This window comes from Perissodus microlepis, chromosome 23 (assembly GCF_051167445.1).
Source record: "Perissodus microlepis isolate ML-2025 ecotype Zambia chromosome 23, ASM5116744v1, whole genome shotgun sequence".
Classification (NCBI taxonomy): domain Eukaryota; kingdom Metazoa; phylum Chordata; class Actinopteri; order Cichliformes; family Cichlidae; genus Perissodus; species Perissodus microlepis.
In genome coordinates this window covers 6783482-6804056 of record NC_140482.1, presented here as the reverse complement: position 1 = coordinate 6804056, position 20575 = coordinate 6783482, and the positions used below count along the sequence as shown (strand labels likewise).

The following is a 20575-nucleotide window of genomic DNA, read 5'->3' as shown; positions in this document are numbered from 1 at the left end:
CTTTAATGCACCTGCTGTTAGTTTCATTAACACCAAAGCAGCTGAAACTGATAAACAGACTCCACCTGCTACTTAACTGACCAGATCAATATCCCACAAGTTTAACTGACTTGATGCTTTTAATGTTTTTGAGCAGTGTTTACTTTTAATTAGAGCATATTTTTTTAAAATTTCACTTGTATTTAATCCTGCTTTTCTGATAACCAAACACTTGTTTTATCAAGCAGCTAGTTTTTATGATTTATAGCAAATTATTTTGTGGACCCCATGGCTGTGTGTCACAGATGTCATTTTGAGAACCCCTAAGCTAGACGATATAGCCAAGCTATCGCTGAGAAACACAAGAACATATGTTTTATTTTCATTTTGGAGAACCAGCCCACACAGAAGCATCTCCATCTGATCCTCTGTTACTTTCATTCGATACGTGTTAGTGGAGCACTGCCAGTGGATAATACACTAAGCTTTAATCTACTCCTGTTTGTGTGTTTGCTTTTTTTCCCCGTCTTGTGTGTGTTTGTGTGTAGGTAAACGGAGTAGACATGACAGGCCGTAGCCAGGAGGAGCTGGTGGCCATGCTGCGCAGCACCAAGCAGGGAGAGAGCGTGTCTCTGGTGGTGGCTCGGCAGGAGGACATGTTCCTGCCTAGGGAGCTGGTAAGAGAGCGTGAATACGCAAAAACGCAGCATCCACACAACGTCCCTTCACTCTTCTTTGTTGATCACTTGCTTTCTCTGGTGGTCTCTGCTTCATCCCTGCATTGTGACATTTTCCCTTTCTTTTCCTTTCAAAGGAGCAAATCCTCTTCATCTTGATTTTTTTTTTTGCACCACAGACACACAAACACACCCGGAGCACGAGCTCTGGCCTTCCTGTTCCTCTCTGGTTTGTTGACACAGTGATGCCAGAGGAAGTCACACACACGCTCAGACACACAAGCCACAGCAGGGCCCCAGAGGAAACGCGCGAGTGTGTCCATGCTTGTCGGCACGCCCCGGGTGTTAAGTGACCGTTTACCTGTTGCGGCCGGCGGGGTCAGAAGCCGGTACAATGTGACCGAGCCTCACAAGGGACATCTTATCAATAAACACACACAGAAAGCCAGCTGGCCCCTTGAAAGTCACTCGCTCTGCATAAATGATGTTTTCGCCTGTTCTCTCCTTTCTGTCCTCTGGTTATTCTGATTATTCCCTTCCCATTACTTCAAAGCACTGTGAGAAAGACACGCGGGGGCTTTGTAGTGACTGATGCATATTCACACCTAGGCGAGCTGCGCACAAATACACTCCCGAACACCTAGACCTTGATATAAAACTCGCGCGCACACACACGCGCGCGCGCGCCGAACACATCACACATCTTTAAACAGCTAAGTTGCTGCTTCCGAAAATAGTTTGCCCTCATTAATGGCCCAGCAGTCTTGGCATAACAAGTGCACTTTGAAGAGACTCTACAGTCTTCATCTAACACTTGCTTGTATTTGTGCATTAGAGAGAGACTTAAAGAGTTGGGGGGGAGGGAGGGAAAGGGGGGGGGGGCTCTCACTCCTGTATCTGTCGAAGTTGTTGAAGTTGCTGGTGCCCCGTGAGATCTGGCCCTTATCTCCAGCACAGTCCTCCACCTCAAAGACATTTTGATGTCCCCTAAGCACGCGCGCACACACGCACACACGCACACTTAGAGATAGACTCACAAAGACACTACACACACCCTCTCTCTAGTGGTTCTATTGATTGACTTTAGATGTGCAGACACCTCCCCACTAAAAACAAAAAACATAAATACGCAGATGCGGAAAGAACTGCAGAGAAAAAGTTTGCAGTTAAATGCATGCAAATGAGCAAACGCACACTTAAACACACAATGCTACAGGACACACCTCCCACCTTCCTGCGCTCTCCTTAATGATACTGGATGTTTCCAAATGCTTGTACTGAATTATTGTGGAATTTCGTGCCGGTGGTCGGATATCAAGAAGATGCAGACACATTAAATGTGCCCGTCTGCCTCTTCCATCCTAAGGATGTGTTTGAGTGCCTGCCTGACTAGTGATTATTTTTCCATGCTTTAGAGGCTTTAACGTCTTGTAGAAAGCGTTCTTATGCATCCACACAGCAAACATTCGTGTCTGTAGTTCAGCACAGCGGTTTTACATCCAGCAGCTGCTGAGGTTAATTAGCCGAGTCCATCGACCAGCATCATATTGCTGCTGCAGGTAATTCGTCTGCATTATGGGCTTTTGTATCTATCAAAGCTCATTTTGCTCTTGAGCAGAAACATTTTTGTTCAGCTGACAATGCCCATCTCTACATTTATCTGTCTGTCTGCTCGGCTCAAGGATCACTTAAGGAAAGTGTGTTTGCGTGTGCTTGGTCGATGATGCGATGTTTATGTGAAACCTGAAAACAGGTTAAGGACTTTTTGTTGTTTGTGCTGGATTTTGCATAGATGCGGCATGGAAAACACTCGAGTATCCCTGTCAGAACTGTACAGTGAGTTGAAAGGATAGATTAGTGCACAGATAGTGTGTCCTTGTATCCAGAGTCTGACTGAATCTGACACTGAAACAAAAGGTTCAAGGAAGCCATTTTACACTACTTGTAAAGCTCAGATATGTTTATAGTGTAAGAAAAACTGCGTGGCTCCCCTTATGACCCTGTTCTCTCTCAGTGCTTTTATGAAAGAACCTCTTTGGAGTATGAAAGTATCTTATATCACTGTTACACCCAGTCTGTGCCGTGTTTTTCTCCTGGTAGCCCGATTTCTTCGGAGCTCCTGGAGTTAGTGTCAAATGTCCGGCGTTTGAGCTCAAACTGAGTCTGAAGGAATTTGTATTACAGTGTTTCTTTGTGACCTTCAGCATTCCATTCATTTCATTCACATTAGAAATCGAAAGCATTTGGAGGCCTTACAAAATGTTCATGGTGCACATTTTCAAATTTCTCTTCTCGGATTAGATTTCAGGCAGTTGTTTTCTCTTGCGTGGTACAAAGACAGCTTCTAGGGGATGAAATCGACGTAAGAGAAGCTCACTGTATTTACTGTAAATGTAGAGGAGTCTGAGCATTGAGCAACTTAAAACTGGTGAAGTTTGCTGCTTTATTTTTCTAGAAGTTCATCGTAAACAGTGTATCCCCCCCAGCTGTAATACCTGCTGCTTTTCATGCCTTTTAGCACTAAAACTAATCCTAACAATATATAGCCACTGGATTGTTTAGGTTTGCTGGTTTGTGTTTAAACCTATAGTGGTGCTTGATGGAATATCCTTAGTGTCAGGGTGTAAGTAGTGGAGTAGTGCACAAATCCAGTTTTTGAGGTGAAGTGATTATCAATATAGTGGAAAGGTGGTTGTTGTTTCAGTGTCAGTGACAGGTCTAATCAGAAATAGCCTGTAAAAGAGGAGCTGGGGTGGAGGTGGGTTGCAAATTGGCTTGCATGCCACAGCAGGCCTGACCAACTTAGGCCATGTCCACACTAATACGTTTTCCTTTGAAAACGCATCTTTTTCTCTCCGTGTTGGCCTTTCGTCCACACTGAAGCGGCGTTTTTGGTTAAGGAAAACTGAGCTTTTTGAAAACGCTCTCCAAAGTGGATAAATTTGAAATTTAGACTGCAAAAACAGAGGCTTTTGAAAACAATGATGCATTTTAGTCATATGATGCAGTCATGTGACCAATTCAACTAAGGTGGCGGATGGCATTGTACAGCAGTTGTTCTGTTTGCTCTCAATTTTTACAGCCCTATTAAAGATTTATAACAGTTTGTACGTAGCTCCAGATGCTCCAGATAAACCTCGACGTTCCTCCTCGACGTGTCAAAGAGCCGGAAAGTAAACAAACGGCAGACGGAAATGACGCAGGTCGAATAGTCTTACGTTTCACGCGTGCGCACTACAGGAACGTAGCGTTTTCAGTGTGGATGAAAACGATAGTGTGGACGCAGAGCGTTTTTAGACGAAAACCCGTTTTCAAATTTATCCAGATTAGTGTAGATGTAGCCTTAAAGATTGCATCCTACATGCAATTAGTCAGGAGGATGCTTTCAGGTGATCCATCAGCTGATGTGGGCTGACACTGAGAGCAGCTGATCTGTCGGTCTATCAGGCCTCACTGACCTAATGCGGTGCTCACTTTGTGCCAGAACTTCAATGTCTTTGTGAAATTTGGTAGAATTCATTACTTTCAGGAGGCTGCACGTATGCATGCATAAAAATTAATCAAATTTAATTGAAACTAAACAAGTAAGGCCTTGATTGAGGCACACGGGGAGGTTAGAGGTCAAACCAGCTGTGGAGCAGCTGATCAGGGTCTAGTGTTTTGCCAAGGGGCACTTCAGCAGAGCAGGCACTTGGTGGCACAGCAAGTTGAAGCGAAGCATGACACTGCAAGTCTAGTTTTTATACTCCCCGTGCGACCGCTGCCAACCCATAAGATTCTCTCCTCCGGTGCTCATATAGTCTGTTTTATCTCGCTTGTACAAGTAAAGTAGACTTTTAGAGGAACTGGCTGAACTGCTGATTGATTAGTTTCAATGGAGGGAGGGGAGTTACTGATGTTTCATGAGCAGCGTGCGGTTCTGTGAAAGCGCTCAGCAGCGCTGGGAGACATGCTGGTCTCTTTTAGTCAAAAGAATAACAATAAAGCGTGTGAATTAGCCTCCTTATTAGGATACAAAAAAGCCGTCGATTTTCTACCCCATCTCCTGCACCAGCGCACACTCTCTGAGTAATTAAAAAGTGATAACTTCTAATCACAGTTTCATTCCTGTCAGCATTTCTGCATCTCCTCCGCTCGGCGCGCTCATTATTTCACGGGGCCTCGTTTTGTTTCGGGGCGGAGATTAGAGAGTTGCTTTGTAATGTTTTTTCTGTTTTAAGCGGGTTTTTGTCAAGGGCATGCTATATATGTGTGCGTGAGAGAAAGTGTGTGTTTGTCATGCCAAGGACAGGATGGGGGGGTCACTCTGCACATGGCTGACCCACTCCTGCCAGCAAGCCCAGGGCCAGCTCACAGGAAAAAGGAGGTTGTGAGGAGAAAAATAACTTTGCTGTGTTGCTGTTGTCTTTTTCATCAACTTGGCCTCTTTGGCTGTCTTCTTTTTATTTGTACACATCCCGTCATTCTTCCTTCTCTTTTTATTTTCCCTGTCTGGAGCTCTTCACGCCGTTCCAGAATTATCCCCCAATCAGTCATTTTTTATTTTCCTTTCTCTTCATTGTGAGGTAAAGGTGTAAAGCGGCGAGGAGGCAAGACATTAAGGCGATTAATTGGCAGCTCCATCGTCGGCGTCAAGCGCGGCGAGATCGCATCTTAATTGAATGTCGCTCTCACCGCTAATCCCCCCGCTTTGAAACCCCCCATTTAGAAATCCTCAGCGACAAAAGGCTCTGTGTGTAATCGCCGTGTGTCACCCCTCCTCCTCCCCTCATCTCCTCTTTGCCTCCCACCCTGGGGTAAGAAAAAGCTCCTTTTTGTCTCCTCATTTGGGTGTTGAAGAGGGTGGCCTCACTCATGACTAAAAGCTTGTTAAAGATCCATTGCTGAGGGCTAACAGCGGAGGGGAGAGGCAAGGGGCCCCACTCGCCTGGAGGATGCAATTTGCCCCCAAGGAACGGGCAGTAGCGGGGATATTAGCGATGTGTGGGAGTGGGTTTGCGTGGTTGGACCACTACTGAGAATCGCTTGGTTGTGTAAATAAATATAAATAAGCAGTGAGTTAGAATAAATAAACATCTTGTTTTAATAACTTCTCAGTGTCTTTTTTTCAAGAGCCTGCTGTGCTCTGATGTGTCCACCTTCACCTCGTGTGTTATTGCAGTTAGATCACAGAGGTATTTAAAACCTCCCAGGTTGCCACCTGAGTCTTCTCAAGTGTCTCTCAAGCAGGAAGAAGCAGATTGTCTTTATAATGCCTCTAGTTTTGAGTAGCAGCACTCTGAAATGCCTTGTTGATAAAAATAAGCCCCGACTGAAAATCTCAAATTATACTCGAGCAGAAAATAGATTCTGTGACTTTTGAAGGTTGGGTTTTGCTCGTTATTCGTATCGTGGAACTGATCATGAGCACCGAGTTAAAGATGTGTAACGATAAAGCTATCGTTTCATTTTTGAATGTCTTGTGCAGATTGGGGTACCTCTGTAGGCCAGAATGTAAAATGAAAACGCAGAAATGACCCTATTTCTGATTTGAAGTCTCCTCTTAACTCAAACACATTTTTACGTACTGTCATTTGAGTGCAGCCTGATTTATGTGCAGAGTTTCACACCAGCGAGCTGTTGGCCCATCAGAATGAGAAATGTTTCTAACTCACCTTAAAGTTTATTTCATGCAAGAAAATGATGTGACAAGAGTAATGTAGAAACTGGAAATTTTCAGTGCACGTGCACTGAAAACGGAATTTTCCGTGAGATAGGAGAAGGAGAGCTTTTGACCTCACCGGGGAGATGAGGGCAATACTGGGGTAATCCATATTACTCTGAAGAGGGTCTTTAACATTTCTGAACTGAGGTTTCTTTAACCTCTGTTTTCAAGACTGGAAAATGAGGTGTGAGAGACCTGACCTGAATTAGGGACATTGCAGTTTGATAATAAGAAGCAAGTCCTTATTACTGGGATTTGCTAATAGTTGTAGTGAGAGCACTAACAGGGACTGGAAAGACGGAGCTGTCTCATTCGTTGGCTCCCTGTAAAATCCAGAGTGGAATTTCAAATCCTTCAAATCCTTTTCCTCACATACAAAGTCCTGGATGATCGGGCCTCATTATATCTTATCATCTGGATCAGGTTATAGGCTCAGGCTGCTAAACTACCTCCTCTTTCCTCTCCTGTGCATGTGCTGCTATTGTCTTCAACTTTGTCGTCTCTCTGCCAAAGTTTGTGCTTTGTCTTGTTTGTTAGTCACCTCCCTGTGCTCTTCTCTCGACTCCCACTCCAGCTGGTTGCAGCAGTGAGCTGGTTCTTTATTTCCACCTACTGTTGCAGATCTCTTGCTCATACTGGATTGTTGGGTTCCTAATGTCTATATTGTTGTGGGGTTTTTGGCCTCGAGATGACTGCTGTTGTAACTTGGTGACGTACAATGAAAATGAGCTCAATAAATCCCAGTCAGCTTGCCCACCCGGTCGTCTGCAGGGGTGGGCAGTATTTACTTCATCAAGTCAAGAGTCAAGTCAGCTTCCTCCCACCATCCAAACACATGCGTGTCAAGTTAACTGGTGATTTACATTGGCTGTAAGTCTGAGTGCAAGTGCATCCAGTGCATACCTTTCATCATGCGACAGATGGGATAGACTCCAGCCCCTCTGAACTGGATAACTGGAAGAAGATGAGAAACAAATAAGGATGAAATCAAAGGCAGCCATCGTATATTCACATGGAAAAAAAGTGCTGACCATTTCTTTTTCCAAAGACGACACAGGATGGAAATGCTTATTAATTCCCACCTCTGTCTAATTCTTCTTTATATATCTATTGTGATGAAACTATAAGTGCTCTAGGTTTGCTGTACTGTACAGTGCATGCCACTTTGAAACCCTCCTCCAACTGAGCTCATCTTTGTTTCTGATTTAATCAAGGGCATATCTGATGACAGTGATGCTGTATTTGTTACAGGTGTTTCTCTCAGGTGGTCCCAGAGCTATAACACTTTTAATTAAAAAAGAAGAAGAACTTGATAACACCTCTTTGTAAAGCAGCCTACAAGTAAGCTGAATTTGAGCACCTGAAAATAGGTGACTGTTTTTATAGAACTGACCGAGCACAGTGTATCGGATCTCTTTGCTACCATGCAGACGGCCTTCTAGGTTTCCCTCATTTCCCATCACTTAGTCGAGAGGTTTGACTCTCTCTTTGGAGCTGACTATCCCTCCAGGCTCGAAGGCTTTAACAGGCTGTTGTTTTAATTAAGCACCCAGACGAAGCAGCGCTAACAAGGGGGGAGACGGGGTTGCAGGTCTGGAGGATCACAGCGAGTCAGGAAGAGTGAATTTTTCTTTTTCTCTCACTAAAATTATACTTGAGGACATATTTGACTCCCACATCCTTCAGCACTGTGCCACGATGAGAGGGGAATGTGAACATGGATTCCTGCTTCACTGAAGAGTGAGGTGTGTGATGTAAGGCTCCCGCAATCCTGCCGTGGGTACTCAGATCTTTAAAGCTGTGACAACTGGCGTGGCGGTGATAATGTATATGCATATTCCTAACAAAATTCAATCTGACATTTACTTATCTTATGAGTCAGTTATTTTTTGAAACCTCTCACATACATTCTGCCTCAACAAGAGCAAGAATAAAAAAGAGAGAGAGATGTGTAGCACAAGTATATACACACAACCCCTCTTAACCTTCCATCTCTTTTCTCAAAAAAAATAAAGCTTGGGAGTGAAGTGGTGTTGAGGCGACTCCCCTCCGCAGGCTCTCTTTCTTTCTTTTTCCCCCTGGGTGTCTGAACCTGGCATTTTCCCTTTTGCTTGCTCTCCATTTTGCCGTCCTCTAATGACAGACATTTTCCTTTTCTCTCTTTCCGTCGCCTCTTTCTCCATTGCTTTCTCTCTCCCCCTCGTCTCATTTTCGGAGCAGTGCTGCTGTTGGTCATTTTCCTCACATTAAATGGCAGCAGACGGGTAGGGTGTGGGCGTGGGGTGGCGGATGTGAAAAGGTGTAGGAAAAAAAGAGCGGCAGAAAGTAGAGGAAAGAACCCGCAGGTGGAGAAGGGAGGGACGTATAGTGAGATTGAGAGATTAGGACGAAATGTAACGAGGTGGGGGGGTGAATGAGAGAAGAAATGGATATACCTCAGGGACGGGTTATTACTTTTAAATGCTCCTCTGCGCCACCATCCTCTCCCCTCCTCCTCTCCTCTCCTTCCCCTTCCTCCCCCACAGGGCTCCAGGAGGAGGTATGAAAAGGTTATTATGTTTCCTTTAGAAATGGCTTGCTCTCCGTCTACGCCTTTCATCTCCAAATGGAATAACCTCTCTACAGTAGCGTGCTTATTTTTCTCGCTACACCTTCATCTGTCTTTCCAGTACACAACACACACTCCTGTCGTCTCCTTTCCTTTTCTCTGTCTTTTTTTCACTCCCCACAGCTGCCTTCCATCTCTTTAATCCATCTCTCACTCCTCCTTGTTTTTTCGTGGTGTTGAGTATAGTCGGTGCACTGTGCTGTAGGTACATGCCTTATCAGTCAGTTCAGTTGGGTATGGTGCTCCTGCCTCACTCATCAGCTATGACACTCAGCAGTTATCCTGTAAAGTATGCTCTAGGTGTATGTGTGAACAGATTATAGTGTTTTACATAACATCTGAGCCTCTGTTCTTTACTCTGTTTTTCAGAAAGGGGAGGACTTGAGCAGTCGGGTGATGGAGGATGGCAGGGAGCAGCTGATGTACGAGATCCCGCTCAATGAAACGGGCTCGGCCGGCCTGGGGGTCAGCCTAAAGGGGAACAAGTCCAGGGAGACCGGAGAGGACCTGGGAATCTTCATCAAGTCAATCATTCATGGAGGGGCTGCTTATAAGGTATGAAATAGACACATCCATGTTTTCAGGCCTTTAGATCCCACTTTTATGTAACATCCATCCATCCATTCATCCTTTCTTCCTTCCTGCCTGGCTTCCTTCCTTCCATCCATCCACCCACCCACCCACCCACCCAGTGCTTGGGGGCTAACAGACAGCTCACTTTGTGAGCTCAGTGTAATTGTTAACAAATGGTTCCCAGCCTGTTTCAGCTGACGTAACCCTCACAAACTCTTCCAACACCTTTCACATTCAGGTGACTGTATTTCAAACTGGATCTGGATAACTTTCAGTATTTCAGCCATCTATAACTATTAACTTAGTATTTCAAATATTCAACCAACCCTCTGACCTATTACTCATTTTAAAAGGCTATTCATTTTATTAGTAATTTCATTATGGAAACTCTTGCTAACCCTAATTGAATAAGTATGGCTTGTTTGGAAGGGTTCCCAGGAGAAAGCCTCTTCTCTCTAAAAATGGCTTAGGTTTCCAAAGTTGCATCTGAGGAAACCACAAGACTCAAAGTACAGATGGAAAAGAGGAGGCAGAAAGGATAGACTGCTAATTGGAAGGTTGGTGGTTCGATCCCTGGCTCTTTCACTCTGCGTGCCGCAGTATCCTTGGGTAGAATGGTGAACCCAGCATATTTCTTACCACCTGTAAGGCACGATGGTTGAGGGGTGATGATTTGGGCTTGTTTTGCAGCCCTGGGCAACTTGCAGTCATTAAACTCATAACAAATTATTCTAGAAGTTGAATATGAGGCCACCTGTCTGATAACTGAAGCTCAGTGATATAACAGGACAATGACCCCAAGCAGAAAAACCTACAATGAAGCGGTCCAACTCAGACCTGATTAAAGTGCTTTGGTGTGACCTTAAGAGAGCTGTGCATAAATAAAGTCCCCCAAACCTCAGTGAATTGAACCAACGCTGTAAAGGAGAGCAGGCCAAAGTTCACAGTGATGTGAGAGACGGAGAAAACCATCACTTCAACTTATTGCTGCTAAAGGTAGTTCTGCAAGTCACTGAATCATGGAGTGTACTTAGTTTTTCACAGGACTCTATGCAGTCCTGTGAAAAACTATATTTTTACAGGACAGTAACTCCATGAAGAAGACCTGTATGTTGACATGTTTCTTTAAAAAACAAAATCCATCTCACCAGAACAAAAAAGGCTTTTTAATTGTCATTTGAAGCAGTGAAATGAGCTAATATTTCCCCTGTTCTAAGCAGAAACAGCTCCTGGGGGATTTACAGGTTAGGAATCGATCTGCAACTTTTTTTAAATCTCAGACTTAAACTGTTCAGGCTTCTTTGATTGATCATTTTATTCAGTTTTTGTTTCTCCCAGGTACAGAGAAGAAATGCCATGGGGATTGTTCTTATTGTCTTTCTTTTTGTTTCATCTAGTTGTATTTAGTCGCTCTATTTCCCCTGTTTTCTGATGTCTTTCTCTGTCATTTCCTGTCATTCTCTGCTTCCAACCCCGCCCCCTCTTGGTTTCCCTTAACCTTTGACACCCATTGACCCCAAGTGGCCTTGTCACATAAGCACTGCAGCAGTCTTATCTATATCACTCAGTGCTCACTTCAAATTGTGAGTGCATCAGGAAGAAAAACATCCTATTTCAGCACTTTAAAGACTCCTCTGCTTGGCCTCAATCTGTGGCCGCCAGCAAATGTCACAAGTCTTTGCGCCTCTCGTCGCTGCCCCCAGATCTGTTCTGCACGACAAGGAGGCGCAAAGACGAGTGTGCCGTTGTAGATAAATAGCTGTTCTGGGATCAGGCAGGCCAGACAGCGGCTCCCAAAAGTGCCTTCAGAAGTAGTTTTCAGACATCTGCCGATGCGGATAGCGCTCCGACAGAATGTCGTCGTAAGATCTGCGGCTGGCTGCGAAACTGGTCTCTGGGACAGAGTAGTGAGGCAGGAGAGACAGACAGCAGCGAGGGAAGGAGCCTAATGATAGAAGACAGCGGGTGAACGAGTGCAAGAAGGGAGGGAATCTGAGAAGGAAGAGATGAGCTGTATCGAACGCAAAGAGGCGGAATAAGAGGAGAAAAAGAAAATTGAAAAGTGTAGACACTCAGCAGGAACGCAGCGCATAAGAGTAGATACTGTATGTGTGCGTGTGTCTCCTCCTCGATGTCGATTCATGCTAATGAAAAGCAGCTAAGGGGCCTGATGAGAGTTTGCAGCGGCAGGCCGGTGCAGAGGAGGGAACCCGGGCGTCCCCTGAGCCTGACTGACACACACACATCATCACACAGCAGGCACAGAAAAGGAGGAGAAGAGGAAGAGACGTGGCGAGATCTAACCTATTTCCATTAAATAGTTTTAGGGTGGGAGGAGGGGTGTCAGGCCGGGGGCCTCAATTATTTATTTATTTATATATATATATATATATATATATAAAAGAAAGTTCTTTGACTTTACCCCTAATCCTGTCACACGATCATTTCAAAGAGTATGCTGAGAAAACAAATTAAATTTACATGTATCGTGCTGCAGCTGCTTACATGGAGAATGAAGGAATTACTGGGGAATATCACAGACGTCTGCCGTATTTGGGATAAGCATCAATTTTTGATGCCATCCTTGAATTTGATGCCAGGCCTTAAACTCTGGGTGTGCTTCTGGGTGTGCGCGTACGTGTGTGTGTGGTGTCATTTTTGAGGTCAGCCTAAACGGTGCCTTGTTAATGCGGTGGGGTCAAAGGGCAGCACTGACCATAATGGGATCTTCAGACTTTCTCACACACACTCCAGGAGTCTCTCCCTGTGTCGTCTTGTATTTTCTTTCATTTATTGCCTTTTTGCATCACTCTCTTCATTCCCCTCTCTCTCCTTCTCCCTCACTGGATTGTTCATTTCCCTCGCTCCCTCGCTCTCCCTCCAGGGCACTATTCTGTGTTGCCTCTCTACAAGAGGCTGCTATTTAAAACACTTAGAAGTGATTTAGTGCCCACGGAGGCTATTCCATTAGCTGCTCTATGTATTTATCATGGCTCTCTCGCTCTCAGTAGATTGCTAACTCTACAATTTTCTTGCCTACCCCCTTCTTCCATTTTCTTCTTTCCCACTCGGCCTCTCTCTCACACACCCACACACACTTTATACCTCTCCAAATTTCTCTCCCTTACTTTTAAAACTTTATCAGTACCCATTCTAGTGCGTTTTAATCTTTTTACGCTCTGCTCACTTTGATCTCATTTTATTATTTTACTTAAATTGAGTAAATAAAGTGTGACCGCAAAGGACACGTTCAGGTTTTCTCTTAAAGCGTACCTAACGGTCGTCTTCTCCCAACAGGATGGCCGTTTGTGTATAAACGATCAGATGATAGCGGTGAACGGCGAATCGCTGCTCGGGCGCTCCAACAACGCCGCCATGGAGGGCCTGAGGCGGTCCATGTCGTCGGAAGGAAACACCAGAGGCACCATCCAGGTGGTTGTTCTCCGAGCGCCCAAGCAGGTACAGCAAGCTTTGTTTTTCTCATCCCAGAGCCAACTTCTGTGGCATCGTGGGATTTTTTTTGAGAGCTGTATTTCAGAAAGCGAGAGCTTCATCGCCGACTAAGATGTTGCTGTTAATAAAAAAAACTTAACTGATGGAAAGCAGTGACGTTTTTAGGCCATGGAAGTGCTCAGGCGTAATTTTGGAGGTCTTCGGAGTCTGAAGCCTTGGAAAGAGCAGAGAGGTTCACATCAGTGGCTTGGAAGGAGCCACGATGGCTCTGTCTTGATACAGTCCTGCAGAAATCAGTCTTTTTCAACTCTTTAATCCAGAAAATATCCAAGGCGATGAGTACGCCCGTTTATTCCAAAACTTTTGCATGTTTTTTCATGTTTCCTTATGAGCTAAATAAAAGTTTTAGATTCCCAGAGTCGGGCTGGATGAATTCAGGTACATTAGGGAATGCCTGCTGCATTATGAAATCCTCTGCACACCCTTATACGTTCAAAGATTATTCACATCATAAGCAGCTGCCACAGTTTTGACAGCAGAATCAATTAAACATATAATTCGCTTTAGGATGATTTTTTCTCTCATGTTGTCATCATTTGAGGCTTACACTTAAAAAAAAGTGCTGCTTATACAGTAAACAGTAAGTGGGTTGGCAATGTGAAATCAGGCTGAAGTACTAAATCTTTTTACAAAACCCAGTTAAATTGATTGTGGAGTGACACAGATGGTGTTCTTTCTTTCTTTTCTTTTTTTTCCTGTGACAAACAAAACCTTTTCCAGTATTCAGAAAGCCCCTCAGCTCAGTCATCGTAGAGAAGTGCTTCTCATAAACACTTTTGGATAGAAATAATGAAAATAAAGGCTCCCCGTGCGACTGTCATGCTGTGTGATTTGTTTGGCTGTTAAGACTGCATAAGCTACATTCTCGTGACAGTTATTTTTTCACGCAAAATAAAAAATCAACCCAGAGAAAAGGTAGGCGATTTTTACAGCTTTAAGTTTAAGTTGACACCCAAACAAGAAGCAGCAGATAACAGTGTTGTTTATTTAGGAGGCCTTTGATAAGCTTTGTGCCACTTCAGTCGCTATAAATGCGTCAAAATGACTTTATTTTGCTTTGCAGATGGGGAATGCCAACTCCACTTCAAATATCTCCACCAACCATCAACCCAACATTCAAGCCGGCTCCAGCAATCAGGTACGAACAGGTGACGGCCGCCACCAATCGCAGCCATCTCCGCCTCGCCGCTCCTCGTCTTTTTTCCTCCCCTCGCTGAGGCGGCGGGCGACCGAGCCGCCGCCTCCGAGCCACAGGCAGCGTTACGCACAGAGGCCAGGGGAGACGCACACCAGATACACCTATGGATTTAGCCGCGCTCACGGGCGTAGCGGTTACACATTTGGGTTCAGACAAAGGGATAATGAGTGCAGCGATGATGACGGCGAGTACGCACAGCACCGCCAAACAGTGCGCAGCTCAAACAAGCCGACAGAGGGAAATCTAAACGGGGAAAGGTATGAATGCAGCCAAACGCTCACGGACGCGCACGCCCACTGCACGCTCGATAACGCGTGCGGTCACAGTGTGGCCGACTCTCAGGGCAACACGCAGCGTCACGTGGACACACGCGGCCACGAGGGCAGGCGCACGCGTAGCCGCACGCTGGATGATCTCCACGACCACGAGAGTAACAGTTACACCGAAAACATCCGAGCGATGGCAGAGCAGATGTACGGGGACTCGCCTACGCACAGCAAGATACCCACTCGCGGTCAGAGTAACAGAAACACACACAGATCTGCAGACAGCTATGTGGACGCACACTCGCATAATTGCATTCACAATCAGTCTCTGACCAGACGATACTTTCAGCTCTGACTGAGTCTTAAGTGTGTGGATGATCTCATGCACACAAAAAAGATTTAACTGAAAATTAAGGAATTGAAATGAAACCAAAGCACTTTGGGAAAATATTAATTTTTATCTGTGTAACGTTATGAGCATTACCACCAATGAAATTATGGGGAGATCATTTTTTCTCTTTGTGTGACTACAGTACAGTTTTTTTAGCAATCAGTGGTTTGGAAGCAGATTCATCTATCTGAGAGCTTTCCCTTTGCCAGCACCGCTAACTGCCACACCATTTTGTTCCCCTTTTAAAAAGTGACTCATAGCTCGATGCAGTACTAAATTCATCACTGCGTCTGACTCTCCTCTCTGTCACATTGGTTTAAATCACTAAACTTAGCTCTCTTTTTCTGTTAAACCCGCTACTTTGTCTGTGTGAAGTTTTCCTTTTTTATTTTCCATGTTTTTAAGAGGATGTACTCTTGCTTTCCTGTCTCACCTGCATGTTTCTCCTCTGTTTAAATAAAGCTAGTGTGAAGCCTCCTGCATGCCTGTTTTTCCTGTTGGGTTTTCAGCAGCTTTCTTCTTTTTGGCTCTGCTCTTATTTATTAAATTCCCCTCTTCCCCCTGTTTTGGGCTTGGTGTCTCTTTTCTGTCTGGGTTTTAGTCCTTGTTCCTTCATGCCTAAACGAAGGTGTTTCCTCAGAATTGAGCAACTTAAAATTCCCAATATTAACATAAATTACACGATTCAACATTTTTGTTTTATTACGTTTATTTATTAAAATATATAAAATATTTTATTATAAATAAAATAAATATATTTATAATACATTTTTTAAGACATATTTTAATATACATTTTGTTTGAAGCTGCATCATAGAAAAATCTATATCATACAGCATATATATCATGTATATTATCAGTTATTATTAAATGTTTTCCAATATGCGCTTCATAATTTTAACTTTTAATTTCATTTTTAAAAATAAATTGACAAATTTAATCCCAGAAGAGACAAATCACGTCAAGAATTAAATCTGGTGTTAAAATAAATAAATAAATACAAATCTGCCAAATCAACCATTCAGAAGTGCACATACTATATAATGATATAAATATTTCCATTTGATTTTAATTCAGTCATGTTTTTTCAGTTTTTTTAAATATACACTATGGCATCGCCTACTGCGATGAACTAACAGGTCGTGTTCATAGTCACTAACAAGTCATTTAATTAAATATGCAACGAAAAGTACGTTACAGTGCAACGCTTTTAAATACCAAATGGTTTTCTGTGCAGAGAGTTTAGAGGACTTGTTTGTTGAAGCAAACTGAAAGATTCTTGAATCACACAGGATGCAAAAAGGTTATGTTCATCTTAAAAAGCAGCTCAAGTTCGTGGATCAAAAGAGCTGAACTTGACACAAACGGTTACTCCAGAAGCTTCAAAACACACTTCACAGCAGCTTGGTGAGACTGCGTGACACAGAGGGAGACTTCATGGGTTGATTGCCATTGACCTGCACATTGTGGCATTTACATCTCGTCTATGCCTCGTCCCAGTGTGCGTGTGTGCATCTTTGTTATCAATCCAAGCCTTTGGATAAAAGCTATCAAACACAGTTCAAAGTTCAGTATTTATCTGCATAGTCCTTCTCGTCTCACCGCTTAACAGCCAGTCTGGTCTTTTGATTAAACAAACGGCTCCTAAAACGAAACGCCCTGACCCCCGTCAGCATCCCCGCCTCTGTCTGGAGCTAGCTTTGGGTGAGCACTGGATTATAGGGCCTTAAGTCCTAAACATGATAAACTGCCACATTTACCTTGTTACATCTAAGAATGGCTTTTTTGCTTTAAATACACCCAGATGTTGTATTTCATTGTTTAGGTTTAAATGAATGATAATGAATCGCTGGACTTGCCTAGGTTCTGATTTACTCAAACTTGTAGTCAGATGTAATTGGATGTTGTAGGTATTCTCAGCATGGATATATAGGGTTTTAAATGTTTTTGACAGATGTAAGTAAACATACACAGAAGGAGATCTATAAAGCTAGTGATTTTTCTCTCTAGTGCAAGCATGAGTTTGACATTTGCGTTTTTTCTGATGTAACTTTGCATCATATTCGAGGAAGCATGTGACGACCTACCGTAGGTATCTAAGCATTTATAAGGCTAAGTAGACTGATAAACAGTGAAAAAGGGATCGTAATTGGCAAAACGATAGACATATAAATCATGTGGAACGGTTTCTGTTCCTGCGTTGCTCTCCACGTCTAGCCAATTGATAAGAGGGTTGGGTGGGTGAGGCGGTAGGCTGAGGCAGGACTAAGCCTCTCTGAAGCCTTTTCTATGCAGCTGTAGGTTAAGACTGTCTGCAAAAACAGATCCCCCACACCCCTGTTTACTTATTGTTGTGGGATTAAGATATCTGACTGCCTGTCTGCCAGGCAGCTTTAAAAGCCTGAGGCAAACCGCAGGCCAAGGGATGGATGGATAGACGGACGGACGGGCAGATGGGCAGCAATGATGGGATTTATGTTAGTGACAGATGCTGAAAAACTGTCACAACTTTGTGTGCACATTCATACGGCACCCATATACGAGCTCAGTGTGATTGACAGCTGTGATGTTGTGACATATTAAGATGTATGGTAGCTACTAATGATACCCCAGGGACTATGTGACATTGTGAACGCACCCCACCCAACACTTTGATATCAGAAAGCTGCTGGAACACCTTTCATTATTGTACGCCGAGTCTTAAGCCTGTTTTTTTTAATTTTTTTTTTATTTCGCTTAAATACATGTGTGTCGGTGTCTGCTTTTGCTTGCTGTGTGTGTGTTTGACAGCTGTAGCGCCCATCTCTTTGACCAAAGCAGGCTTCTTTCATCCGCCAGCAGCACTGATTCCCATCACCGTTGCTAGTCCCTGTCTCCAGCTGCGGGGTGAGGGTCCTTTGTAGTTCTGGATGGTTGTTTTATAATGTGCCTGTCAGCACTTTCAGGATTATCTTAATTATTGTGTTTTCAGTGTACCCATGAACGGTATCACATGATTTTCCACTGCAGTTACTCATTTTTTCTAATAAGGACTCCCAGAAGTGTATCTAAATGTGTATGTTTGCTAATTTTGTTAGCGAAGCTACCATCTTCTGTATCAAAGTTAGGAAATACTTCAGAAAACATTAGCTGATGAGTGACCTGGTCACAGCTGAGTCTCCATCAGTGACATATTTCTTCCTCACTTTTGATCAACCAGAATTCTTTTTTTTGTTTTTTAAACTCCACTGCACATCTGATCCTCAGAGGATTGTTTTAGTCTATTCACATTTCCTCCGAGCCCTGATCTAGTGTTACCATCTGAGCTGAATTGTAATCCATTAGTTGCAAGAAGTGAGTGAACTGCAAGAAGATTATTGCAAATCCGCCCTTTTTGCTGTTGACTTGGACTTGAATTCACATTTGATTTTTCATTTGCAGGATTTCCTTCATAAAAATTATCCCAGGCGATGTTTCCTTGCTGCTTTAGTTTTGTGCAGTTTGAAGCCACTCTTTTTTCCTATTAGTTTGTCATTTTGCTTGGAGACAGTAGCAAAACTTCAATGAAATCCCTGCTCCATTGGCAAACTGTCAAGAGATTGCATTCATGATAGATGTGTGTGTGTATATGTGTATGTATGTATGTATGTATATATATATGTGTGTGTGTGTATATATATATATATATATATATATATGTGTGTGTGTATATATATATATGTATGTATATATGTGTGTATATATATATATGTATGTATATATGTGTATATGTATATATGTGTATATGTATATATGTGTGTATATGTATATATGTGTATATATATATATATGTGTGTATATGTATATATGTGTATATATATATATATGTGTATATATATATATGTGTATATATATATATGTGTATATATATATGTGTGTATATATATATATGTGTGTATATATATATATGTGTGTATATATGTGTATATATATGTGTATGTATGTGTATATATATATATATATGTGTGTGTATATATATATATATATATATATATGTGGGTGTATATATATATATATATGTGGGTGTATATGTATATATATGTATATATGTATATATATATGTATATATATATATATATATATATATATATATAAGATAGAAAAAGAGCAGTTATTCAGGGGAGTGTATTTTTCTTATTCAAACAGGAGTCAAAGAAAGCGTAACTACAGTGTAATATTACAGGGTATGTTTTAGGGATCATTTAGGACATCTGAGTTTCCACATCTCTTAATGGTCACAGTATCCATTTCTTTGTGTGGATTTCGCATCAAGTTGAGAAGATTAGAAATTTAAATTGGACCAGCCGGTTTGGTCAAAAACAACGTGACGTGAGTCACTGAACAACCTGCAAATGTTCCACTGAGTGTTTGCTTAGATAAGTGAACAATTAATTTCAATAATCCAGATGTGATGAAAAATGCATGAATAACAATTTCAGTTCAGAGTGTAACTCGATATGAGTTAACATGGCAATATTTCATAACTGATTAAAAGCAAGAGCAAACCTGAGATATGAACTTCCAAAGTAAAAGTCGGGTTACTCCACAGGAAAAAGATTTGGCAAATATGGCGAAGCCATCGAGAGTTTCCATTACCTTAGACATAAATCTGTCAGGGGCACAAACGAGGACTTCTGTTTTTTCTTTATTAAGTTGGAAAATAATGTCACCCATCCTTTTAATAGAGTCACAGCACCTCTGCAAGATCTGTAGCTTAGAAACACCTTGAGACTTAATGGAGAGATATAACTAAATGTGTAGCTGCGTAGCTGTGGTGACAAATGTCCTGAAAAGTTCTCAAAAAGTGCTGCAGATGGAGCAGATATAACAGAATCACTAAGGGCTTCAAAACAGAGCCTTGTGGCACACCATAGGTAAGAGAAGTGGAAAAGGACCTGTACTTATAAGCAGGCACCGAAAAGGGTTGTTCAGACAAATATGATGTAAAGCACTTAGGAGACGACCTGAGACGCCGTACTGTCTTCACAAGACATACCGAGGTTGAGGGTGTTGAACTCTCAACCGTGGGGTCACCAGTTGGTCACAACAGCTGTTTGCAGTTGTTAAATAAATAAATAAATAAATAAATGCTTGTTGACAAATATATTGACTCTGTTTCGACTTGCAGATGGATGCAGGACAAGCTAAGGACCGCACATCAAGCACTGGTTACATATTTTCCTGGTACATACTTGTTGCACATCGGTTCTTGTTAACGTTTACACCACGATTGGTGGTTACGTTCATATCAGGAAGTGGTTGGATGGATCAGATCATTGTGCATTTTGCTGGTCGTTTGCACTTTTGTTTCACAACTGCCCCTTACGATGTGCTCAAGCTGATAAATCTGTCCTGGAGCCCGCTGTGCACCTTCCCCACATTGTGGTGACATTTAAGATTAAAGATCGACAATTTATTATTGTCCTTTTGACCGAACGAACCAGACTGCTTTACTGGTTTGACACCAGTAGACAAAAACGTGTACGTCTTCAAGAGCATGCCTCCAGCATGCCAAAACACAAAGACAGTATAGCTTTGAAAGCAGGATTCGGTTAACAGGCTATAAATTTGATGCTTGTGTACTTTGGAATCTGGTGCTAGTATTATGTAGCAGTGATATCTAAAAATGTGGTAAAAGTGAAATAAAA

General features: G+C 42.7%; 1 protein-coding gene across 1 annotated transcript in view; it reads left to right on the top strand.

Annotated features, from left to right (window-relative positions):
• Positions 1–20575, top strand: part of pard3ba (par-3 family cell polarity regulator beta a) — a 196633-nt gene that overhangs the window by 69214 nt on the left and 106844 nt on the right. Inside the window, exons 10-13 of the mRNA XM_084922436.1 lie at positions 528–656; positions 9338–9523; positions 12839–13000; positions 14118–14192. Of these exons, the coding sequence (XP_084778562.1) occupies positions 528–656; positions 9338–9523; positions 12839–13000; positions 14118–14192 (552 nt within the window). The remainder of the gene's footprint in view (positions 1–527; positions 657–9337; positions 9524–12838; positions 13001–14117; positions 14193–20575) is intronic.